The sequence below is a fragment of the Lepus europaeus genome, chromosome X (genome assembly GCF_033115175.1).
Source record: "Lepus europaeus isolate LE1 chromosome X, mLepTim1.pri, whole genome shotgun sequence".
NCBI lineage: Eukaryota > Metazoa > Chordata > Mammalia > Lagomorpha > Leporidae > Lepus > Lepus europaeus.
This window is the reverse complement of record NC_084850.1, coordinates 48,125,538-48,152,801: the sequence shown is the minus strand read 5'-3', so window position 1 is coordinate 48,152,801 and position 27,264 is coordinate 48,125,538. Positions and strand designations below refer to the sequence as shown.

Below are 27,264 nucleotides of genomic sequence, written 5' to 3'. Positions count from 1 at the left end.
GGAGAACTTGTATGAATGCACTACACAATCTGGATGGAGACTAAATTGGACTCCTTTTATCAATGGTTCATTAGTGAGTTAAGAAAGCTTATTTTTACAAGGCTTGCAATTTAATGTTTTTGTAGGGACTTTAAGTGTGATAAGTATAGCTAATCTGTACAACCCTAGTTTTATTCCTGCTTTTATATTTCTGCCTTTGTGAATTTTTCTTTTCTTTGCATTGCTTCCTATGCATTCTATAATTTTTGAAATATATAAAATTTTTGTTCATATGGTCCTAATTATACTTTAAATTTTGGAACATTAGATGCTCTTTTGTAGTCAGATTTATATTGTGATAAAATCTTCACTAGAATGTTCAACAATCTAGGCAACTCTGTACTGTGGCAGAGAAAAGCAAAATATAGTTACCAACAAATCTAACTGAATCTTTTCATCTTAGACATTAAGGCTGAAAAATCCTCTTGACCATTTTAATTTTCACAAACATATTCATTGACTGGTTGTATGTGTGCACATGCACATGTGTGTGAGTGTATGTGTGTGTGTTAACAGTATAGATGGAGATCTTAAGAACTCAGATAACCAATGGATTTGTTGTGAAATTAGAATTATCTGCCTTTTATGGTGAAGCTCATTTCTCAGAATATCTTTTGTTGCTTGGTACTTACTTTGGAAATCTATGTATTCAAGATCATTGAAGACATTGCAGCATTTATTGAAAATTTCTAAATAGTAAATAACTTCTTGTATATATCTAAGTGTCTTATGGGTGTATTTTGAAATCCAAAAAGAATTACTTTAGAGCACTTCAGAGCATTAACCAGAGAGTAAGTAGGTGACAATAAAAATGGCAAATGAATAAAAGCCTTCACTTTTGGAGTCTTTTTAGAATATGGTAATAATAATATTATGAATGTTGCATCCATGAAAATGTGCCATTGGTCATAACTGAGAACCCTCTAAGAAAGTAGAGAAATTAGGACAAATTTAGTCTCCAGTACCATCTTTGTATGTAATAACAATATATAGTGAAGATACTTCTTGTTAATCTCTTCATTTTACCTTTTTTTTCAGTTACAGATTAGCAGAAAATATAGATGTTCAGCTGAAACAAATGTCCCAAGATCTCGAGGACATTATTAATCACCTGAATGCATTTGGAATTCCTGCTGACACTACTGACCTGGTGTGTTTCAATGCTTTGTATATGTAGACAGCCAAGATTTAATATGAAATTAGCATTCTGTGGTTTCTTTATTCACCTTCTCTTGTCCTCTGTGGTACTCCTGACTGTGCCTCTAGAGATATGAAGGTTTTAGGCACGCTTAGTGGGGTAGGAAATATTTAGAGGCTAAAAAGGTTATGAGGCTTTTGTGGTTATTCACAGGAGAGTGAAAAAACAGATTTGCTCCAGAAGTTTCCAAAATTTACTCCCTTGTTCTTCACATAAGTATATCCCTGTATTTTTTTTCTGTTCACTTACTCATTAGCTAGTTTATTCTTCCTTTTACATGTTTATTTACTTACTTCTATAAACGTAAGTATCTATGTTTGTATATGTTAGATATATCTAAGCAGTACTTAGTTTATGACTGGCTTATGCCTTAAAAGATTGACAAATTAACTCTTTGAGACGTAACATGCTTTTCCATAGAAACTTTGTTAAATATGATTATTGGATTTCCACCTGCTCCATAGAACACTACTTAGCTCATAATGTAAACGCATTATGGTTAAAATGGTAAATTATGGTACATGCATTATGGTAAAATACAACTGAGGCTTGAGTTAGAATTGAGTTGCCATGAGTTAATTTGTTAAGAAAAAATTGTGTTTTTCTGCCTTTTTCTGTACGAGTACTCTAGTTAAAGAGCATATCCTCTAATTTTTCCCTATTGTCTTAGCAGCCAGATGAAGTCTTCTTTTTCCCACTCCCACTCCATGGCAGTAATGATAAGAGGAATCTCCCATTATGAGAGTTTCCATTGTGCTTTCTATTGATTAATTATAATTAGGAGTGGGGGCAGGATATGGGTAGATGGTGATGAATGATACACACACATACATAAGTTTACATAAAAATGGTGATTATTCTCTGGTAAACTCTTTGTCCAATTATACTCAGACAGTTCTTATTTACATACACATGACCAGCCTTTGTAATTATACAGAGACAATATGTTATAGTTCAGAAAGCACTAAAATTTTGTTTATGCCATTTAATTGCTCTGGGTCTTTGCTCCTTCTTTAGCAAAATGTCAAGGATAGACTACATGATCTTTAAGTCTTTTCTAACTATAAAAGTGATGCCATTCTCTAGGTGAATCTAGAGTTGAACAAATCAAATATGTTACTCTGGGATTATCCATGATAACATTTCATTGTGTTAACATAGATGATCAAGTATTAACAGATTTTCTTTTAATGAAATATTAAATTACCATTTTCATTTCAAAACTTTGTTGTGATAGAATTTTGATGCATAGATAAATACATATAGTTATAGACATGGAGCAGGGCCCATATCCAGTTTGTATTGAATTAATATTGAGTGTTCTAAATAAAGTAAAAGGAGACAGTAATCCTATCTTTGTCTCTTCTCTCATTTTTCTACTTAGCCCTGGATTTTTTATTAAATTAATTAATTTATTTAAAAGGAAGACTTACAGAGAGAGAGAGAGAGAATGAGAAACTTCCATCCTCTGGTTCACTCCCCAGATGGCAACTTTTCAGTTAAATTTAAACACCTAAGAGTAATTGTGTGTTAATTAAAGAGTTCAACTAATAGTATTAAGTAGAACAAAAAAAATACTAAAAGGGATAAAGTAGTAAGTTGTTCCTTGACAGTCAGGACAAGGGCTAATCAAGTCATTGTTTCTCATAGTGTCCATTTCACTTTCACTTCAACAGGTTTCCTTTTTGGTGCTCGGTTAGTTGTCATCAATCAGGGAGAACATATGATATTTGTGTCTTTGGGACTGGCTTAATTCACTCAGCATGATGTTTTCCAGATTCCTCCATTTTGTTGCAAATGACAGCATTTCATTTTTTACTGCTCTATAGTATTCTTTTTAAAAATTTTTTAACTTTTATTTAATGAATATAAATTTCCAAAGTACAACTTTTGGATTACAATGGCTTTTCCCCCCTTATAACTTCCTTCCCACCCGCAACCCTCCCCTCTCCCACTCCTTCTCCCTCTCCTCTTCCATTCACATGAAGATTCATTTTCAATTATCTTTATATACAGAAGATCAATTTAGCATTTAATAAGTAAAGATTTCAACAGTTTACACCCACACAAAAACACAAAGTAAAGTACTGTTTGAGTACTAGTTATACTATTAATTCACAATGTATAGCACATTTAGGACAGAGATCCTACATGAGGAGTAAATGCACAGTGACTACTGTTGTTGACTTAACAAATTGACACTCTTGTTTATGGCGTCAGTAATCACCCTTGTCATGAGTTGCCTTTTGAGTTTGCCAACTCTGATCTTATTTAGACAAGATCATAGTTAAAGTGGAAGTTCTCTCCTCCCTTCAGAGAAAGATACCTCCTTCTTTGATGACCCATTCTTTCTGCTGGGATCTCACTCAGAGATCTTTCATATAGGTCTTTTTTTTTCCAGAATGTCTTGGCTTTCCATGCCTAAAATACTCTCATGGGCTCTTCAGCCAGATCCGATTGCCTTATGGACTGATTCTGAAGCCAGAGTGCTGTTTAGGACATCTGCTGTTCTATGAGTCTGCTGTGTATCCCGCTTCCCATGTTGGATCGTTCTCTCCCTTTTTTATTCTATCAGTTAGTATTAACAGACACTAGTCTTGTTTATGTGATCCCTTTGACTCTTAGTCCTACCATTATGATCAATTGTGAACTGAAATTAAATTGGCAAGCAAAAAAGCTGTTTGCTCCTTAATGTTTATTGCAGCTCAATTCACAATAGCTAAGACATGGAATCAACCTAAATGCCCATCAACAGAAGACTGGATAAAAAATTATGGGATATGTACTCTATAGAATACTATACAGCAGTAAAAAAAAAAAAGTGAAATCCAGTCATTTGCAACAAAATGGAGGAATTTAGAAAACATAATGCTGAGTGAAATAAGCCAGTCCCAGAGGGACAAATATCATATGTTCTCCCTGATCGGTGACAACTAACTGTGCACCAAAAAGGAAACCTGTTGAAGTGAAATGGACACTATGAGAAACAATGACTTGATCAGCCCTTGTTCTGACTGTCGAGGAACAACTTACTACTTTATTCCTTTTAGTATTTTTTTTGTTATACTTAATACCATTGTATGAACTCTTTAATTAACACACAATTATTCTTAGGTGTTTAAATTTAACTGAAAAGTGATCCCTGTTAAATATAAGAGTGGGAATAAGAGAGGGAGGAGATACACAGTTCAGCACATGCTCAATCTGACTTGCCCCTAACAGTAGGGTGAGAAACGTTCCAGGGGATTCCAATTCAATCCCATCAAGGTTGCATGTACCAATGCTATCTCACTAGTCAAAGTGATCAGCTTCAGTTCACAGTTGGTCATACTGATAGGTCTAAGAGTCAAAGGGATCACATAAACAAGACTAGTGTCTGCTAATACTAACTGATAGAATTAAAAAGGAGAGAATGATCCAACATGGGAAGTGGGATACACAGCAGACTCATAGAATGGCAGATGTCCTAAACAGCACTCTGGCCTCAGAATCAGCTCTTAAGGCATTCAGATCCAGCTAAAAAGCCCATGAGAGTATTTCAGGCATGGAAAGCCAAGACACTCTGGAAAAAAAAAGACCTAAATGAAAGATCTCTGCGAGTGAGATCCCAGCAGAAAGAATGGGCCATCAAAGAAGGAGGTACCTTTCTCTGAAGGGAGGAGAGAACTTCCACTTTAACTATGACCTTGTCTAAATAAGATCAGAGTCGGCAAACTCAAGAGGCTTCCATAGCCTTGGCAACTCATGACAAGAGCCTAGGGTGATTACTGATGCCATAAATAAGAATGTCAGTTGTCAAATCAACAACAGTAGTCACTGTGCACTGTTTCCCCATGTAGGGTCTCTGTCCTTAATGTGTTGTACTATGTGAATTAATGGTATAACTAGTACTCAAATAGTACTTTACACTTTGTGTTTTTGTGTGGGTGTACACTGTTGAAATCTTTAATTATTATATGCTAAATTGATCTTCTGTATATAAAGATAATTGAAAATGAATCTTCATGAAGAATGGGATGGGAGAGGGAGAGGCAGATGGGATGGTTGCAGGTGGGAGGGAGGTTATGGGGGAAAAAGCTACTATATTTATTAAATAATTTTTTTTTAAAGTAGCACTGGCCGGCGCCGCGGCTCACTAGGCTAATCCTCTGCCTTGCGGCACCGGCACACCGGGTTCTAGTCCCGGTCGGGGCACCAGTTCTGTCCCGGCTGCCCCTCTTCCAGGCCAGCTCTCTGCTGTGGCCAGGGAGTGCAGTGGAGGATGGCTCAAGTACTTGGGCCCGGCACCCCATGGGAGACCAGGATAGGCACCTGGCTCCTGCCATTGGATCAGCGCGGTGTGCCGACCGCAGCGCGCCAGCCGCGGCGGCCATTGGAGGGTGAACCAACGGCAAAAAGGAAGACCTTTCTCTCTGTCTCTCTCTCTCACTGTCCACTCTGCCTGTCAAAAAAAAAAAAGTAGCACTAAAAAAAGTTTTATATTGCTTTTTACTAGTTAATTGAATCACATATGCTAATATGGGGTATAGACTGAACAGTTTTAAGATTAACTCAATGAATCCATTTATTCACAAATATTATAGCAAAACTAATAATTAGTATTTTCACAATACAAATGTATTTTAACTACAGTGCTTAATGATATCTAAAGTCAATTGCTGATTTTAAGAAGATTTATGGTAGGAGAGAAGCAGGCATTTAGCCTAAGAGTTAAGACACCTACCTCTGATATCAGAGTACCTGGGTTCAGTAAGCAACTCTGGCCACTAACTTCAACTTGTTCCTAAACAGATCCTACAATGTGGGCAGCAAAATAATTGGGTTCCTTAGCCTTATGTAGTAGACCTGGATTGAGCTTCTTGCTCCTGGCTTTGTTCCAGCATTGTGGGCATTTGGAGAGTGAATCAGCAGATTGGGTTCATATCTGTCTCTCCCTGTTCTAGCACTTTCTGTCTCTATGTCTCTGCCTCTAAAAATTTGTTTAAAAGATTTTTGGGAAATGTTTTTTATGAGTAATATGTTGAGTGTTGATACAAATTTTTTTCCATCATAATACATGGCAGCCATTATACACTAATAGGATCATATCTTGAAAGAATCAGTTCTTTAAAAATGATTTGGCAAATAAACATTACACTTTAAATATGTTAAAATATTCCACTGTCCAATAAATTTTCCAATATCCCTGAGCAATTTATGGAGGAACAACCCATTTCTTTGTCTAACCTGTGTTGAACCAACAGTTATATAACTGAAATAGAAGAGATCAGAGAAAAGCACAAGGATATTGAATTAAGGAGTATCTGAACATGTACAGGTAGTATCCAATTTTCAAATTTGGTATTTATCCATTTACATTATCCATTCCTCTTTCCCCCGGTTAGTATAAAATCTGAGAGTTAATACTAACTACAGTCAAATACCAGTTCCTTCTCTTGCCTTTTTCTCAGTAAAAATTTATAGCATTATTTTGAAGTTGTCTTGATGGCAGTGCTGAAGTCACACGTTTGTCTTTTGAGTTGGCAATCAATGAAACTGTGGCAACTCCAGTGCTTCTGGGATCACTTGTGACCGAGTTGGCAATCCTTCTGAACCAATTTGTTATTTGTTTTAAGTACACAGAGCTACTTTTCTCAGAGGGGGAAAGAGGGGTGAAATATTAACATTTTTTTTGTTTCTTCATAAATCAGACCATCATTGCCCCATTGATATTAACAAACCATAATAAAAGAAAAGGCAGTGGAAATGTTATACTTGTCATTATTAGAAAGTTTAGGTTTTTTTTTTTTAAAAAATATTTATTTATTTGGAAGCCATAGTTACACAGATAAAAAGAGCTTGTGTCTGCTGGTTCAGTCCCCAAATGGCCCTGACATCCAGAAACCTGGAATTCCATCCAGGTCTCTCACATAGGTGACAGGGGCCCAAGCACTTGGGTCATCTTCCTCAGTGAATATTTTTATAGTAGTATACTTCTTTCATGAAGTGTCCCTAAGCTTCAAGAGTAAGACATTTTTTTAAACTTTTATTTAATGAATATAAATTTCCAAAGTACAGTTTATGGATTACAATGGCTTCCTCCCCCCACCATAACTTCCCTCCTACCCGCAACCCTCCCCTTTCCTACTCCCTCTCCCCTTCCATTCACATCAAGATTCATTTTCAATTCTCTTTATATACAGAAGATCAGTTTAGTATATATTAAGTAAAGATTTCAACAGTTTGCCCTCACATAGCAACACAAAGTGAAAAATACTGTTGGAGTACTAGTTATAGCATTACATCACAATGTACAGCACATTAAGGACAGAGATTCTACATGATATTTTTTTAAAAATTGATTTTCTATGCAATTTCCAATTTAACACCAAGTTTTGTTTTTCCATTTTCAATTATCTTTATATACAGAAGATCAATTCAGTATATACTAAGTAAAGATTTCATCAGTTTGCACCCACACAGAAACACAAGGTGTAAAAATACTGTTTCAGTACTAGTTATAGCATTACTTCACATTGGACAACACATCAAGGACAGATCCCACATGAGACATAAGTACACAGTGACTCCTGTTGTTGATTTAACAATTTGACACTCTTGTTTATGGCGTCAGTAATCTCCCTAGGCTCTAGTCATGAGTTGCCAAGGCTATGGAAGCCTTTAGGGTTCGCCGACTTCGATCTTATTCCGACAGGTTCATAGTCAAAGTGGAAGTTCTCTCCTCCCTTCAGAGAAAGGTACCTCCTACCTTGATGGCCCCGTTCTTTCCACTGGGATCTCACTCACAGAGATCTTTCATTTAGGTCTTCTTTTTTTTTTTCCAGAGTGTCTTGGCTTTCCATACCTAAAATACTCTCATAGGCTCTTGAGCCAGATCCAAATGCCTTAAGGGCTGATTCTGAGGCCAGAGTGTTATTTAGGACATCTGCTGTGTATCCCACTTCCCATGTTGGATCATTCTCTCCCTTTTTGGTTCTATCAGTTAGTGTTAGCAGACACTAGTCTTGTTTATGTGATCCCTTTGACTCTTAGACCTATCAGTGTGATCCATTGTGAACTGAAATTGATCGCTTGAACTAGTGAGATGGCATTGGTACATGCCACCTTGATGGGATTGTATTGGAATCCCCTGGCACGTTTCTAAAGAGTAAAACATATTTTATCCATAATCATTGCAATCCCTTATGGAATAGAACTGCATAATATTTAATAACTGCTTACAACATTTAGACTGCTATTTAGGGCAGAAAGAGTTACTCTAGAGGACCTAAAATGGCATAAGGGACTTTGTAACATTTCCAAAATGTAGTCCATTTAGTAATGTGTGGATATCCATGAATACCTCTTTTTTTTTTCCATAAAATAATACTTACCGTGGTTGTTACTTGGTGTAGAGGTTAAGATGCTGCTTGGGATGTCCTTATCCTATGTCAGAGTACCCAGGTTCAAGTCCTGGCTAGACCTCTGATTCTAGATTCCTGTTAATGTGCACCCTGGGAAGCATTAGGGTAATGGCTTAAGTGGCTGGGTCCCTGCCACCCATGTGGGAGCCCTGGCCGAACTCCAACTGTTGTGGGCATTTGTGGAGTGAACCAGTGGATGAGTGATCTCTCTCCCTCTCCCTCTCCCTCTCCCTCTCCCTCTCCCTCTCCCTCTCCCTCTCCCTCTCCCTGTCCCTCCCCCTCTCCCTCTCCAACAAATTAATATAAAACATTCTTAAAATCCCTTTAAGATTATTTGGAGACACAGTTTTGTATGATTATATCATAATTGTACTTCCTTTTTACCCAGTGTTCATATTTATTGTTTGTAGTGATTTTTTTCCACAGGCAGAGTTAGACAGTGAGAGAGAGAGACAGAGACAGAGAAAAAGGTCTTCCTTCCATTGGTTCACCCCCCATATGGCTGCTACAGCCGGCGCGCTGTGTTGATCTGAAGCCAGGAGCCAGGTGCTTCCTCCTCGTCTCCCATGCTGGTGCAGGGCCCAAGGACTTGGGCCATCCTTCACTGCCTTCCCGGGCCACAGCAGAGAGCTGGACTGGAAGAGGAGCAACCGGGACAGAACCGGCACCCCAACCGGGACTAGAACCTGGAGTGCTGGTGCCGCAGGGAGAGGATTAGCCTAGTGAGCCGCGGCGCCGGCTGAAGTGATTATTTTTGATTTGATTTTTTTTGCTTAGAGTTTTTAAAGAAGCTTGCTCTAGACAAGAAATGATTTGTAAAACATTTTTGTTAATTGCTTTCAGCCCTCTCATCTGAAAAGTATCAAATGTTGAGATGCCAAAAGATACCTTTTAATTTCAGTTAATGTGTCTTCTTCCTCTTTTGTCTTCTAGAATAGTATCTGATTTACTAGTCAAGGTTGCTTCTTACACCTCTCCTTTTCTTAAATTCTTTGGGAAATCTTGGTGATATTGGCTTCTGGGTGAGGTCATCTCTTGTATTCTAGAGTACAGTGTTCCTCTTCAGACACTTGCGAAGCAAATGCTCTTGATCTGCCAGAGATGTGGAGCAGCACAAAGACACATTTGTGAGGCTCATTTTTAGGGTCCCTTACACTCACTAGTGACACTTGCTTTTTTGCATTGCAGTTTATCGAAAGGTATTTTATGTCTTCCCATCGTTTAATGAACCTCTAGCTCAGCTCTTCTCTCCTTTACAGGCAAGATGGATTCATTGTCGTATCTTTGTCCCTTGAGTCTAAAGAACTTCTTGTAGGTTAGATTAGGGTACTAAGATTAGAATTAAGCAAGTCTTCAGCTCCTGTTAGGAAAGAGCATGTGATGGTTAACATTCTCAGAGCCCTACGTCCCAAACTTCCTTTTCTATATGTAAATCCAGATTTTAAATACACTCAATATATCCACAAAATTAGATTTCTCACTAATCCTACTTATGTACATTTTGTGCCCAAGTGAATTTCCTCAAGCTGGAGAGGCTCCCCAGATGAATTATATGTAGCATAACTTAAATCACTCCCAGATAGCAGAATTTATATTGTTTGTGAGAAATATTTTTCTTCAAAGAAGTTTTGTTTTGTTTGTGATTAAAAAAAATAAATACATTCGAGCCTTACTATAATGCTATTTTGGGGCCCTTAATTGCTACCTCATCAACAAAATCACCTGATTTTACCAATTAAACCTCCTCAGATGAGATTCAGATAGGCTCCTGAGCACTTCAGCATTTGAAGGGACAACAAATGGTGTTATGCTCTGGTGCCAATTACTAGCTCAGCATAGTACTTTTTATTTTAAAATGTCACAACATTTGACAAACAGATGCACTGTGATGATAATAATAATAACAGTAGTAATGATAATAATAATAGAACACTGTTAGGTGGAAGTTTCTAAGACCTAGTATCAATTTTTGTTAGCTCTGGCCTATGGGAAATTACTTAACATCTTGAGTTTTTAATTATTTGCTCCATTCCAGGGTACTGTGAGTAAAATAAGGTAACATATATAGGCATTTAGGAAACTGAAGTATTATATAATTGGAAGGTGTTCTTTTAGATGCAAGTGGAAACCATAGAGCACTTGTGACACTAAATACAAAGGCACTGTGTTACTCAGCATAGGAGATATAAACATCACTGGCACCTCTGCCTTGAATAGATGAGGGGGTGGGAAGTGGTGAAGGAAGAAAGCATAATCTTTAGTTGGCTTCCTCAGAGAAGTTGAATTTGAAATGAGACTTGAATAATAAGTAATAATTCAGTAGGATGATTGAGTAGAGACCACTTAATACATAATTTCACTACCTTGTTCCCCTGCCTCCGAAAATCCAAGATACTTTTTAAAAGAATTATTTATTTATTTACTTGTAAGGCAGAGTGACAAAGAGAAAGGAAGATCTGCCACCCACTGTGTTGCTCCACAAATGGCCACAACAGCCAGGGTTGAGCCAGGCCAAAGCCAGGAGCTTCATCCAGGTCTCCACATGGGTGGCAGAGTTCAAACACTTGAGCCATCTGCTGCTCTTCCAGTCTCATTAGCAGGGAGAAGGCTTGGACGTGGAGCAGCTGGGACTCAAACTGGCACACATATGGGATGCTAGAGTTGCAGGCGGTGGCTTAACCCACTATGCTACAACACTGATCCTCAAGATACTTTTATTGTCTTTTCTTTCAATAGTCTTCCTTTTTTTTAAAAGATTTATTTGTTTATTTGAAAGTCAGAGCTACACAGAGAGAGGAGAGGCAGAGAGAGACAGTCTTCTATCCGATGGTTCACTCCCCAATTGGCTGCAATGGCCAGAGCCGCACTGATCCAAAACCAGAAGACAGAAGCTTCTTCTGGGTCTCCCACGTGGGTTCAGGGGCCCAAGGACTTGGGCCATCTTCCACTGCTTTCCCAGGCTATAGCAGAGAGCTGGATGGGAAGTGGAGTAGCCGGGTCTCAAACCGGCACCCATATGGGATGCCGGTGCTTCAGGCCAGGGCATTAACCCACTGCGCCACAGTGGCGGCCCCTAATATTCTTCCTTGAGGTGTATTTTGTATTAACTTTGTTAAAAGGATGATGCTGTGCACAAGCAAAGTGTCTTGTCACCACCTTGATGTATTAGTGGCAAGATGAGGATGTGAATTCTCATGGCAGAGATGAGCGAGTGCTTTGTACATCTCTATAAACGCTCTTCTTCCCATCAGGCATCATTAGCACTAAAAATTCAAGTATACTTGTTAAGAATGCTACTTTAATTTTAATAAAGTGGATACTTTCTTAAAAGTAGCCAAGCCTTAGGAAAGAACAGTGTTCTCTCTTCTCTCTGCCCCTCCCTCCCTTTCTGAACAAGAAATAAACCTTAATTATATTAAACTCCTAAGCATTCAAGGTTGCTTTTAAATACCAGCCCAACCCAAGTAATTACAGAAAGTAGATTCTACAATAACTAAAACCTTAAAATGTGGGATTGGCTTAGCAAGTAGCAACAAATGATATCATGTTAATCAGTAAGAACAGATTTGGTGAAACCGTTGTCTGGCATAAATTAGGGGTCATATTATGTACCTACTGAACTGGTGCTTCTAGTAGAAGAGGTTGGAAATTAAAAACTTTGTGTTTGGCTCTTATTTAATTGAAATATTTATTGAAGTAATCGTAAGTTTACATGTAGTTGTAAGAAGTAATATAAAAATCCTACTTATTCTTCATCTAGTTTTCCCTAGTATTAACAACTTACTGAACCATAGTACAACAGCACAACTAGGATACTGAAAATTATACAATATAACCATCTCATTTAGGCTTCCCCAGGAGTGTGTGTGTATATGTGTGTTCTGTACTTTTATCGTATTTAAGTTTGAATATCCATTATCATATCAAGATAGAAAATTGTTCTATATCACATTTTGCTTAATGTTTCCATTTACCGTCACACTCACCTCCCTAATACCACATCCCCCTACACCGTCTTCCTGTTTCCAACTCCTGGCAACCACTAATCTATTCTCTGTTACTAAAATTTTATCATTTCAAAATATTATATATTTTCCATATATATATTCCATATATATATATATATATGGAATATATATATATTATATATATATATATATATAATATATATATATATATATAATATATATATATATTCCATATATATATGGAATTATACAGCTTGTAACCTTTTGGAATTGGCTTTTTTTCCCCCACTCAGCATAATTCCCCAGAGATTCACCTGAGTTGCTTTGTGCACCAATAGTTCAATTCCATTTATTATTGAATAGTATTCTATAGTATGGGTATAGTATGGTTTGTTTAACTAGTCACCTGTTGCAGGACATCTGGAGCTGTTTCCAGTTTTTGGATATTGTGAGTGAAATGGCTGTGAACACTTCTGTACAGGTTCTTGTGTGAACATACATTTTCGTTTCTCTAGGATAAATGTCCAGGTTGGCAGTTGATGAGTCATATGATAGTTGCATGTTTGGTTTAGAAAATGCCACACTGTTTTCCAGCATGCCTGCATCATTTTACATGCCCACCAATAACAGATGAATGATCTAGTTCATCTGTGTCCTCACTGTCATTTAGCGTGGTGATGTCATTGCAGTTTTAATTCTCACTTCCCTGATAGCTACTGATGTTCAACATATTTTCCTGTGCTTATTTGCCATCAGTATATCCTCTTCAATGAAATGTCTGTGCACGATTTTTGCTCATTTGCTAATTGGATTGATTTTCATTGTTGAATTTGAAGAGGTCTTCATGTATTCTAGATGCAAATCCTTTGTCAGATATGAAGGCACTTCACAAAATGCAGGGGAAAACAAAGTTAAAGCATAAGCTTATTTTGGTACAAAGCAAAAATTTAAATCCATACCTAGTTTTTTCATAATATGCATTCTTGTGAACCTTTGGAAGATGCCTGAGAGACATAGCTTTCAAAATTATTTGAACCAAAATAGACATCTATTTTCCATGAATTTTTTAACTAATCTCATATATTGTTTGCAAATATTTTCTCATAGCCTATAGCTTATCTATTCATTTTCTTTTTTAAAAGATTTATTTGTTTATATATTTGAAAGATGAGTTACAGAGAAAGAGAGGGAAAGACAGAGATTATTCATTTTCCTTTTTTGAAAAAAAGATTTATTTATTTTAAAGGCAGAGTTAGAGAGAGAGGGATGGAGAGACTGAGAAAGAACAATCATCCATCCATTGGTTTACTTGCCAAATGGCCACAGAAACTAGGACTGGGCCAAACTGAAGCCAGGAGCCAGGAGCTTATTCCCAGTCTCCACATGGGTGCAGGGACCCAAGGACTTGGGGCATCCTCTGCTGCTTTCTCAAGTACATTAGCAGGGAGCTGGATAGGAAACAGAGAACCCAGGACTGGAAGTGGCACCCATAGGTAATGGCGGTGGCTTTGCCCATTATGCCACGATACCGGCCCCTATTCATTTTCTTAGCAAAGTTGCTCACAGAACAGAAGTTTTTAATTTTTATGAATTCCATTTATCAATATTTCTTTATATGGATTTTGCTTTTGATGTCATGTCTAAGAACTTTTTTGCCTATTCCTATATCCCAAAGTTGTTTTTTTCCCCTTTTTTTCTTTCTGTAGATTTCATCATTTTATATTTCAGGCTGTGATCCATTTTGTTTTAATTTTTGTATAATATATAAGTTTAGATCAAGAATTTTTGTTAAAAAGTCTTTCCTTCCTTAATTGAATTGCTTTTGTACCTTTGTCAAAAAGCAGTTTGTTGTATTTGTGTGGATCTTGCTGTGAGGTATCAATTCCATGGATATATATGTCTTTCTTTCCAACCATGTGTAACTGTCTTTATTACTATAGTGGTATAGTAAGCATTAATATCTGGTAGAGTGAGTCCTCTCGTTTTATTCTTCTTTGTCAAGATTGTTTCAGTTATTTTAGTTTCTCTGCATTTCCGTAAAAATTTATTGTATTTAATTGGGCTTGACTTTACTCTACAGATCAGTTTGGTGAGAGTTGCTATGTTGAGCTTTCTCTTCCATATTACTATGTTGAGCTTTCCCTTCCATTAACATAAAATGTCCCCAAGTATATCTAAATCTTTTAGTTCTTACATCAGCATTTTGAAATTTTCATCTCCCATATCATGTAAATATTTTGGATGTGTTGAGCTTATACCTTAATGTTCCATTTTCTTTCTAGTGATTATAAATGGTATTAGTTTTTGTATCTTCATTGTTAATAAAGACATAATTTTTGTGTGCCAATGCTATACCCTTTGACCTTGCTAAACTCATGTCTTACTTCTAGGTTTGCCTACCTTTCTTTTTTGTATTATTTGAAAGGCAGAGTTACAGAGAGAGGGGAGAGAGAGAGAGGGAGGTAGGAAAAGAGAGAGAGAGAGAGAGAGAGAGAGAGAGAGATCTTCTACACACTGGTTCAGTCCCCCAAATAGCTGTGATGGCCAGAACTGGGTCAGGCTGAAGCCAGGAGCTTCATCTGGGTCTCCCATGTGGGTGGCAGGAGCCTAAGCACTTGGGTCATCTACTGCTTTCCCACATAAATTAGCAGGGAGCTGTATCAGAAATGGAGTAGCTGGGACACAAACAGGTGGCCAAATGGGATAACAGCATAGCATCCAGTAGCTTAACCCATAAAGCCACAGCCACAATGCCTGTCTGTCTGTCTTTCTTCATGGATTTTTTTTATTATTTTAAACATAGGCATGAATTTCATTTACAAATAGGTATAGTATTTCTTCCCTTCTAATCCCCATGCCATATATTTTTTGACTTGCCTTTTTGCATTGGCTAGAACTTCCAGTACTATTTTGAGTAAAGGTAATGAGAGCAGACATCCTTGCTTTGCCCATGGAAAGCCTTCAGTCTTTTTTTAAATTTATATTATTTATTTGAAAGGCAGAGTTACAGAGAGGCAGAGGCAGAGAGAGAGAAAGAGAGGTCTTCCATCTGCTGGTTCACTCCCCAGATGGCCACAACAGCCAGAGCTGCACCGATCTAAAACCAGGAGCCAAGAGCTTCCTCCGGGTCTCCCATGCAGATGCAAGAGCCCAAGGACTTGGGCTATCCTCTACTATTTTTCCAGACCACAGTAGAGAGCTGGACTGGAAGTGGAGCAGCCAGGACTTGAACCAGTGCCCATATGGGATGCTGGCCCTACAGGTAGTGGCTTTACCTGCTAAGCCACAGTGCCAACCCCAGCCTTCAGTCTTTTTCCTTAAGTGTGATGTTGGCTGTAGGAATTTTATAGATGCTCTTTGTGAAGTTGAGGTAATTCCCCTCTGTTCTTAATTTACTGACAGGTTTTTTTTTTTCATCAGGAATGGGTATTGGATTTTGCCAAATTCTTTTTCTGCATCAATTGATAGAATAATATGGTCTTCCATCTTCAACTCCTTGTTATGGTGTATTATATTGATACATTTTCATAATGAGTTAGTTTTATATATATGTCATAAGTTATACTTGTTTCTGGTTTATATATAATTCCTCTTATACATTGTTAGATTTTGTTTGCTAACACATTGAGGATTTTAAATTTATGGAGAATCCTTTTTTTGTTAAATATGTATTTATTAATTTGAAAGAGTTATAGAGAGAGAGGGAGAGACATTCTTCATCTGCTGGTTGATTCCCCAAATGTCTGCACTGGCCACGCAGGGCCAGGCTGAAGCCAGGAGTCAGGATCTTCATCTGGGTCTCCTACATGAGTGGCAGGGGCCCAAGGACTTGAGCCATCTTTTACTGTGTTTCCCAGGCACACTAGCAGGGAGCTAGATCAGAAGTGGAACATCCAAGACATGAACCAGCCCCATTATGGGGTGCTGGTGTCCCAGTGGCTTTTTACCCACTATGCCACAACTCTGGCCTCTAAATGGAAATTTTTAAGTGTTCATGAGATTTATTAGTCTGTAGCTTTCTTTTTTATTGTCATCTGCTTTTCATAAAAGGATAATTTTATTCCTACAGGAAAAAATACATTTTATTTAATGACCATTTATGCACATGCGTATATATAATACTAAAACAGGGGCCAACATCATGGCACAGCAGGTTAGGCTACCACCTGCAACACCAGCATCCCATATAGGTGCTGGTTGGTGTCCTGGCTGTTTCACTTCTGATACAGCTCTCTGCTAATGGCCTAGGAAAAGCAGTAGAAGATAGCCAAAGTGTTTGGTCCCCTGCTACCCACATAGGAGACCCAGTTGAAGCTCCTGGCTCAGTCCTGGCCATTGCAGCCATCTGTGGAGTGAATCAAAAGATGGAAGATTTCTCTCTTTCTTTCTCTGTAACTCTGAGTATTCACATAAATAAATGAATCTTTAGAAACAATATTGGCTCTTACCAAGTAGAAAACACTGCAAATGTGGCCGGTGCCATGGCTTAACAGGCTAATCCTCCGCCTTGTGGCGCCAGCACACCGGGTTCTAGTCCCGGTTGGGGCGCCGGATTCTATTTCGGTTGCCCCTCTTCCAGGCCAGCTCTCTGCTATGGCCCGGGAAGGCAGTGGAGGATGGCCCAAATGCTTGGGCCCTGCACCCGCATGGGCGACCAGGAGAAGCACCTGGCTCCTGGCTTCAGATCAGCATGATGAGCTGGCCGCAGCGGCCATTGGAAGGTGAACCAACAGCAAAAAGGAAGACCTTTCTCTCTGTCTCTCTCTCACTATCCACTCTGCCTGTCAAAAAAAAAAAAAAACACTGTAAATATTCTTTAAAAACATTTATTTGAAATGCAGAGTAATGGAGGGAGAGGGAGGCAGGAAGAGAAATAGATTTTTCCACCTGCTGGTTTACTCCCCAAAAGGCAGCAACAGCCAGGGCTGGGCCAGATCGAACCCAGGAACCTAGAACTCCATCTTGGTCTCCCATGTGGGTGACTGTGGCCCAAGCACTTGGACTATCTTCCACTACTCTCCCGGGCACATTAGCAGGGAGCTGTATCAGAAATAGAGCAGCCAGGACTCAAACCAGCACTCTGTGATGCTGGCATTGCAAGCAGCAGTTTAACCTACTGCGCTGTAATGCCAGCCCCTGCAAAATGTTCTGTTCTGTGTTTTTCCATTTAAAAATTATAAGTCACAATTGAGAAGACAAATTTTGCAAATCATTAATATATAATCCATAACTGCTTTAGAGCATTATCAACGCAAATTTATAGTCTACCTCCTTAGAAATAGCCCATGATAGTATCCAGTTACTCAGAGGGGAAAAAATAACATAGTTTTTGTTACCATGTGTCCAGCCTGGACGTTGGTATATGCTTTCAAAGTGCTATAATCACTAGGCCCAAAAGAGCTTAGAGAATGACTTGGAACTATAAACAGGGCCCTGCATTGTACATTTTATATTAAAGTCCTTTTTGTGTACATTGTTTAATTTTATCCTCACAACAACCCTGTGAGGTAGGCGAGGAAACTAGTATCAGATTCACCCTGCAGATAATGAAGTTGAGGTTCAGAAAAGTTAAGTGATTTTTCCAAGTTATAAAGCTAGTAGGAAGTGGAGTAAAATAAAAATCACCAAATTCTAGGTTTAGGACCCTTTTTCTCTAAACTATATAGCTTTTGAAAGTATAATCTAACCTTAAATATTTTTACTACTTCATCCTCCCTGTGTTATTCCTGGTTTTACTTTATATAAGATATAATGGAAGACTTAATTGAAAACTTATGGTAAGTTTATGCTTCTCTTCCCATGAAAATTTATAGCCACAGAACATGTATTTATTAGAAAGCACTGTTTCTTTGACTCCAGTCTAAAGGAACATAATAAGAAAGACCCTAAAGGCCAAGGAAATTGAAAAGAAGTCAGAGTAAGGGATATAAAATGGAATTTATTAGTGGATTTCAGTCTATTTAAGCTTTTATTTTTGTCAGAGGGTACAATGGAGAAGTTTAATGCAGATAAGACCTGAAGCTTTTGAACAGGACCTAAGTCTTGATGAGGTTATTCAAACTAAAATCTTGATTGCATAGTGATGATAGGCTGTGGTCTTCAAAAATTTGGGACTTGATGCTTTCCCATAGTGCTAGCATTTGAATGCCACCATACAAGCTATTTCATGTTTTTGTCCATTAATGTTCCACAGGTTTCTTTAAATGAAGTCCACTTTAGAGTACATAGTTATCAGTATTCTGCAAAACTGCAGGAGATCCAAGGCTCCCAGTGGACCACAGACCTAAAAGGATAGAATTGGCCTCTTATTTTTTAGAGGAGTCTGTGAAGAATTGATACTCATTTTTTTTCTTTAAGGAAGATTTATTTATTTGAAAGGCAGAGTGTCAGAGAAAGAGACAACGAGAGAGAAAATAAGAGAAAGAGATCTTACCGTCCACTTGTTGACTCCCCAAATGGCTGCAAAAGTCAGATCTGGACCAGGCTGAAGCCAGGAGCCAGGAATTCCATCCATCTCCTGTGTGGGTGGCAGGGGCCCAGATACTTGGATATCTTATGCTGCCTTCCCCGGAAAAATTAGCAGGAAGCTAGATTGGAAGTGGAGCGGTTGGGACTCTAACCAACACTCAGATGTGGGAAGCCAGCATTGCAAGTGGCAGCTTAACCTGCTGCACTACAACATTTGTCCTGATACTAATTATTCTGTAAATGTTTTGTATAATTCTCCAGTGAAACTGTTTTGGCCTAGGTATTTAAGTATGAAGTTGTTAATAGTATTTCCTTTTTATCCTTTGAATGGCCATGGGATCTGTCGTCCTATACCCTGTGTCTTTTCTGATATTGGTAATTTGTTCACTCTCTCTACCTCTCTTATCTTGCTAGAGGTTTATTGATTTTTCCTTCAAAGAATTAGTTGTTTCATTGATTTTCTCTATGGTGACTTTGTTGACAATTTCTTTTGATATTTGCCTTTATCTTTATTATTTCCTTCCTTCTTGCTTTGTATGGATTTTGCTCTTCATTTTTTTAAATTTTTTTAAATCTTTTATTTAATGAATATAAATTTCCAAAGTACAGTTTATGGATTACAATGGCTTCCTCCCCCCACCATAACTTCCCTCCCACCCGCAACCCTCCCCTTTCCCGCTCCCTCTCCCCTTCCATTCACATCAAGATTCATTTTCAATTCTCTTTATATACAGAAGATCAGTTTAGTATATATTAAGTAAAGATTTCAACAGTTTGCCCTCACATAGCAACACAAAGTGAAAATTACTGTTGGAGTACCAGTTATAGCATTACATCACAATGTACAGCACATTAAGGACAGAGATCCTACATGATATTTTTTTTTTAAAAATGATTAATTTTCTATGTAATTTCCAATTTAACACCAAGTTTTGTTTTTCCATTTTCAATTATTTTTATATACAGAAGATCAATTCAGTATATACTAAGTAAAGATTTCATCAGTTTGCACCCACACAGAAACACAAGGTGTAAAAATACTGTTTCAGTACTAGTTATAGCATTACTTCACATTGGACAACACATCAAGGACAGATCCCACATGAGACATAAGTACACAGTGACTCCTGTTGTTGATTTAACAATTTGACACTCTTGTTTATGGCGTCAGTAATCTCCCTAGGCTCTAGTCATGAGTTGCCAAGGCTATGGAAGCCTTTAGGGTTCGCCGACTTCGATCTTATTCCGACAGGTTCATAGTCAAAGTGGAAGTTCTCTCCTCCCTTCAGAGAAAGGTACCTCCTACCTTAATGGCCCCGTTCTTTCCACTGGGATCATACTCGCTGAGATCTTTCATTTAGGTCTTCTTTTTTTTTCCAGAGTGTCTTGGCTTTCCATACCTAAAATACTCTCATAGGCTCTTGAGCCAGATCCAAATGCCTTAAGGGCTGATTCTGAGGTCAGAGTGCTATTTAGGACATCTGCCATTCTATGAGTCTGCTGTGTATCCCACTTCCCATGTTTGATCGTTCTCTCCCTTTCTGATTTTATCAGTTAGTATTAGCAGGCATTAGTCTTGTTTGTGTGATCCCTTTGACTCTTAGACCTATCAGTGTGATCAATTGTGAACTGAAATTGATCACATAGACTAGTAAGATGGCATTGGTACATGCCACCTTAATGGGATTGTATTGGAATCCCCTGGCACATTTCTAACTCCATCGTTTGGGGCAAGTCCGATTGAGCATGTTCCCAATTGTACATCTCCTCCCTCTCTTTTTCTCACTCTTATATTTAACCGGGATCACTTTTCAGTTAAGATTTAAACACCTAAGAATAATTGTGTGTTATTTACAGAGTTCAACCACTAGTACTAGAACAATAAAATACTAAAATGGACAAAGTATTACATTGTACAATAACAGTCTTGCTCTTCATTTTTTAAGGTCTGAACATGGATTATTGATTTGAGAACTCTCTTTGTTCCTAATATTATTCTCTTTTAAGGAATTTCTGATAATCAGTAATCTTTTAACCCCAGTTGTCATTTATCTCCAACTATCAATTTCACTAATGGTTCTTTTACTATACAATATAAAGTTCCATGTTAACAAACATCTGCAACAGACATAGATATCCCAAAGGAACCTCAAATTAAACTCATCAAAAACTAAACTCACTATTTTCAGACTCTTCTGGGCCTCTCGGACCCAGTTATTTTCCTTAACTGTTGATTACTATTATTTACTCAGGAATCTTAGGCAGGCTCTTTCTATTTCTTCAATAAATATTGATGATCACACTTTTTAAATAGCTGTTGAATCCTTTTTTTTTTTTTTTGACAGGCAGAGTGGACAGTGAGAGAGAGAGACAGAGAAAAAGGTCTTCCTTTTGCCATTGGTTCACCCTCCAATGGCTGCCGTGGCCAGCACACCATGCTGATCCAAAGGCAGGAGCCAGGTGCTTCTCCTGGTCTCCCATGGGGTGCAGGGCCCAAGCATTTGGGCCATCCTCCACTGCACTCCTGGGCCACAGCAAAGAGCTGGCCTGGAAGAGGGGCAACCGGAACAGAATCCGGCACCCAGACCGGGACTAGAACCCCATGTGCCGGCGCCACTAGGCGGGGGATTAGCCTATTGAGCCTCGGCGCCGGCCTTGAATCCCTTTTTTTAAAGATTTATTTTATTTATTTCAAAGACAGTACAGAGAGAGAGAGAGAGCTCTCCCATCCACTGGTTCACTCCCCAGATGACTGCAACAGCTAGAGCCACGCCAATCCAAAGCCAGGAGCCCAGAGCTTCTTCTGGGTCTCCCACGCGGGTGCAGGGGCCCAAGCACTTAGGCTATTTTCTACTACTATCCCAGGCCATAGCAGAGAGCTGGATCAGTAGAGGAACAGCCGGGACTAGAACTGGTGCCCATATAGGATGCCAGCACTTGAGGCCAGGGCTTTAACCCGCTGCACCACAGCACCTGTCCCCATTGAATCCCTTCTAAGTAGATTCACATTGCCACATTCCTACTTCAGACCTTCTGCATCTCTGACCTTGAAAGTAGAATAACTTTTTAAGGTTTATGAAAAATATCAGCTCCTTGTCCACCCAATTTCCTACTCCCCAAATGTAATCACTTACAATTATTGTAGCTGTTTTTTAACTGTTTATATGTGTAAATGTCATGTATACTTTTACATATTAGTTTTTCCATATTAGGCCTTCTCTACTAGCTTTCCAAAATGGGAGTTGAAGATTTAATTTCTTACATCATATATATGGGTGTACGTGATACACATGCACATGAATACAAACACACACACACATACACACACATTTTCCTCATCTTCCCCCATATGTATATCATAAATTTTAGGAGCTGGCCCTGACACACAGTTGGTTAAGCCACTGCCTGCAGCATTGGCACCTCATACAGGCACTGGTTCAAGACCCAGCTGCTCCATTTCCAATCCAGCTCCTTGCTAATGCCTGGGAAAGCAGCAAAAGATGGCCCAAGTCCTTGGGCTCCTGCACCCACATGGGAGACCCAGAAGTAGCTCCGGGCTCCTGACCCCAACCATTGTGGCCATTTGGGGAGTGAACCAGTGGATAGAAGATCTTTCTCTCACTGTCTCTTCTTCTTCCTCTCTCAGTAACTATGCCTTTCAAATAAATAAAAAATAAATCTAAAAAAAAAAAAAACAGTCAAAGGCCTCCACCACAGAATATATTTTGCTGTAGTAAAAAGAAAAATTGCAAAAGACAACTGAAATAGCTAAGAACAAATAAATAAATAAGGAAATTTCATGAGTCAATATTTAATACTTGAATTATAATTATATAAATATTATTCATGTTCTTACCATGTAGCATATCATATTATGTATTTCTTTTACAAGTTGTTGTTTTTCTTTGAATTTTATTTTCTCATTTGCTTAATTTTCTACATACTGGCCAGTACTTTCATTCACCAATTCCATGCTTTTAATTTATATCAATTTCATCTTTTTAAATTTATCTCTCCTAGAGTCCTCTAATCTCTGTTCTACCATCTGGATTTGTTTTGCCCTGCTATTCAGCTAGGTTTTTTCCTCTACAACATTCTTGTATTTGCTTCTCTATTGACTCTCCAGTTTTGTGGCTCTTAACTTTTGCCACTTGTTTCATGGTTTATCTGCTTTTTCCTGTTATAGTACACATTCCCAGTTTCGAGAGAGAGAGAGAGAGAGAAAGCACATGGGAAGTAAGTTTTCGAGTTCCTGTATGCTTGAAAAGATATATATTCTTCCCTCACACTTAATTGATAATATTAGGTATTTAATTCCAGCTTAGAAATAATTGTCCCTTGAACTTTGGGAGGTATTCTAGTATTTACTAACTTTGAGGGCCATATGAGTCCTGAATCTTTGTGGAATCTCTTCACTTTTTTCTATGGAAAGGTATTAGTGTCTTCCACAGAATACTGATATTTCAAGTGATGTGCTTAGATTGTGAGTCTGTTTCATCCACTGAGTCTTGTATTGGTGAATAAAGAAAACATTTCTTTCAGTTTAGGGCTGTTTTCTTGAATTAGGTTTCTGCTAATTTCCTTCCCAATGTAATTATTCTTTCTGGAAATCCTGTTATTCTAATGTTTGATTCTCTGTAATGATCTAAACACCTTTTCTCTCCTATCGTCTCTAGATTTTTACTAAATTCTGTAGAATATGTTCTCAACTTTTAATTCTAGTCTTTCTATTGACCTTTGCTTTCTGCTATAATTTTTATTTTGCAAGAATTTATTGGGGCCAGTGCTGTGGCATAGCCAGTAAAGCTGCTGCCTGCAGTGCCAGCATCCCATATGGGCACTGGTTTGATTCCCGGCTGCTCCACCTCTAACCAAGCTCTGCTATGTCCTGGGAAAGCAGTGGAAGATGGCCCAAGTCCTTGGGCCCTTGCACCTGCATGGGAGACCTGGAGGAAGCTCCTGGCTCCTGGCTTTGGATCGGCCCAGCTCCGGTAGTTGCGGCCAGTTGGGGAGTGAACCAGTGTATTGAAGACCCCTCTCTCTGCCTCTCCTTCTCTCTCTGTGTAATTCTGAATTTCAAATAAATAAATAAAATCCTTTAAAAAAAGAACTTACGCTGTTTTATGATTTGGTTGTTGTGCATTTTATTTTGTCAGCATCCTCTCTTTTTTTTAAGATTCATTTTTATTTAGTTACAAGGCAGATTTACAGAGAGACAGGGAGAGACAGAGAGAAATCTTCCATTCACTGGTTCACTCCCCAAATGGCCACAATGGACAGGGCTGAGCCAGATCCAACCTAGGAACCAGGAGCTTCTTCCGGGCCTCCTGCATGGGTGCAGAGGCTCAAGAACTTGGTCCATCTCCTGTTGCTTTCCCAGACACATTAGCAGGAAGCTGGATCAGAAGTGGAGCAGCCGGGACTTGAAATAGCACCCATATGGCATACCGGCATCACAGGCAGTGGCTATACCTGGTACACCACAACACCAGCCCCTGTAGTGCATTTTAAATAGCAACTTGTCCTTATTTCATGGATTTAGTCTTTGAGAATATTTTTAAAAATCTTTCCAAATTGCTTCTTTTGGTATTCTTTTTCTCTTTTGTTTGTCTTTCTCATGTTAGAAGCCATCTTCAAATGTCTGGTGATTGTTGGTAATCCATTTATATTTAAGAGGGCTACACTAATATATTTTGTAAATGGAGCTTGGTAACTTACTATAATTTGGTGAGAAGTTTCCGTTGGGGGACTTCCAACTGCTGTATTTAGGATATTTCTCTTTAACTGGTCAAATTCTCTGTAGAAGAATCTTCCAACTACTGGATAGAGACTAATAGGCCTAGTTTTACAGTGCTTTAGGAACTGTTAGCGAGGGAACTGGCGGTTCAGTGTTCAGCTTGTGGGCTTTCACTTAATTCCTTGTGAACTCTCACATAATTCTTGGTTTTGGTATAGAATATTTGCCTTCAGTTCTTCCTAGTGCCCCTGATCTAGAGTTTACCTGGTTCATTCTCTCCAAAGAAATGTCATGTGCTGAAAAGTATGGAGAATGAACTGGATGTAAGAGAAGAATCTGCTTCTTAATCATTCATGATCCTGTTTTCACCTCCACTTTCAACACCACTTTGAATTACCTAGTTCTATTAATTCTGTCTCCTTTCTAGGGTTCTCCAGCATGAATAGAGTTGTAGTTTTCTAAGTTTTGTTGTTGTTCTCTTTCTAGTTGTCTTTGACCTTGTAGATTTATGATGTTATTTTTTTCTTTTTTAAGAAAAAAAATCTTAGTGCTATTTTATAGATGTTATGGAATAGAGCAGCAATAAACTCATGTGCTTAATTTTTAAAGAATTTATCTATTCATTAATTTGAGAGGTAAGGAGAGAATGCTAGTTCACTTCCAAAATGCCTGAAACAGCTAGGGTTAGGCAGGACTGAAGGCAGAATCCAGGAACTGAATCCAGGTCTCCCACATGGGTGGAGGAACACAATTGCTTAGGACATCACTTCTGCTTCCTGGGATGGAATGCTGGCACCACAGGCAGAGGCTTTACCCACTATGCCACAGTGCTGACCCCAATTAAGATATATTTTAAGAGTAATCTTGGGGCTGGCTATTGTTGGGGAGTGAACTACCTGATGGGAAATAGAAGATATTCCCTCTCCCTCTCCTTCTCTCCCCCTCTCTCTCTTCCTCCTCCTCCCCCTCCCTTTATATAACTCTGCCTTTTAGATACATAAATCTTGTTTTAAAAAAGAGTAATCTGTCCTATGTAACCACTTGACTCATCATTCAAATAGTTGTTGATCCCTTATTTGTATTTATGCTGTGTTCTATATGCTATATTGTCAGTATTTATCATACAATATTACAGTTATCTATTTACATCTGTTATTTGAATCTGAGCTTCTAGATAGACATTCTTAATTATTTCTGTATCTTCAAAATTTAGCAATGCCTGGCATGAACATTGGATCCAGTATACATTTTTAATTTATTTGTCTTCTGATATGTGCACACCATACTGCATTCAGCTTTTGGTTGAGAAGAGAAATACAAAGCTAAAGCACATATGCATTCAAACCTTTTTCATGTTATTAAAAGGCTGCATTTTAATGGGTGCCAAGTATTCCATTATATGGATATACCATAGTTTTTAAAACTAAGCCCATTGTTAGGTATTGGCTAATGTTTCCAACTTTTCTGCTGTTTTTAATTGTGCTATAGTATCCTAGCTGTAGGTAAATTCTAAGATACATCCATGATTACTGGACATAAATAAAATTCTTTGAAGTTAATATTGTATAAAATAAATAAAATTCTTTGAAGGAATATTGTATCTTTTAAAGCCTTTTGATATATATTTCCTTCCAGGGAAGTTGTACACATTTTAATTTTCACCAGAATTTCATTAGGGTGCCCATTTTCTGCGCTCTTTCCAATATTACTGCTCCTGTCATCATCACCACCATTATCATCATTCCTTGCCAAGACTTATAGGTAAATATAGTATTTCTCTGGTTTAATCTACATTCTTCTGGTTACTGAGGAGGTTTAGTATTTTAAAAAAAGTTTATAAACCTGGGCTGGTGCTGTGGTGTGATGGATAAAGCTGCTGCCTGCAATGTTGGCATCCCATATGGGCAACGGTTAATGTCCCGGCTGCTCCACATCGGATCCAGCTCTCTGCGATAGCCTGAGAAAGCAGTAGAAGATGGCCCCAGTGCTTGGGCCCCTGTACCCACCTGGGAGACCCAAAATAAGCTCCTGGCTCCTGGCTTCGGATCAGCCCAGCTCTGGCCGTTGCAGCCATTTGGGGAGTGAACCAGCAGATGGAAGATATCTCTCTCTCTCTCTCTCTCTCTCTCAGCAACTCTGCCTTTCAAATAAGTAAATTAATATTTAAAACTGACTTAAATATTGTTTATAAACATTTTTAAAAAGATTTTACTTATTTATTTGAAAGGCAGAAGCAGAGAGAGAGAGAGAGAGAGATTTTCCATCCATGGTTTCACTCCCCAAATGGCCACAACAGCCAGAGCTGGGTAGATCTAAAGCCAGGGGCTTCTTCCAGGCCTCCCATGTGGGTGCAGTGGCCCAAGGACTTGGGCCATCCTCTACTGCTTTCCCAGGCACATTAGCAGGGAGCCAGATCAGAAGTGGAGCATCTGGGACTCGAACCTTTGACCA

At 38.4% G+C, this 27,264-nt stretch overlaps 1 protein-coding gene across 2 annotated transcripts in view; it reads left to right on the top strand.

Moving 5' to 3' along the window:
- Positions 1–27,264, top strand: part of NUP62CL (nucleoporin 62 C-terminal like) — an 88,408-nt gene that overhangs the window by 55,893 nt on the left and 5,251 nt on the right. For both annotated transcript variants that reach the window (XM_062183938.1, XM_062183937.1), the window contains one exon: positions 1,078–1,189. In XM_062183938.1, coding sequence (XP_062039922.1) covers positions 1,078–1,189 — 112 coding nt within the window. The remainder of the gene's footprint in view (positions 1–1,077; positions 1,190–27,264) is intronic.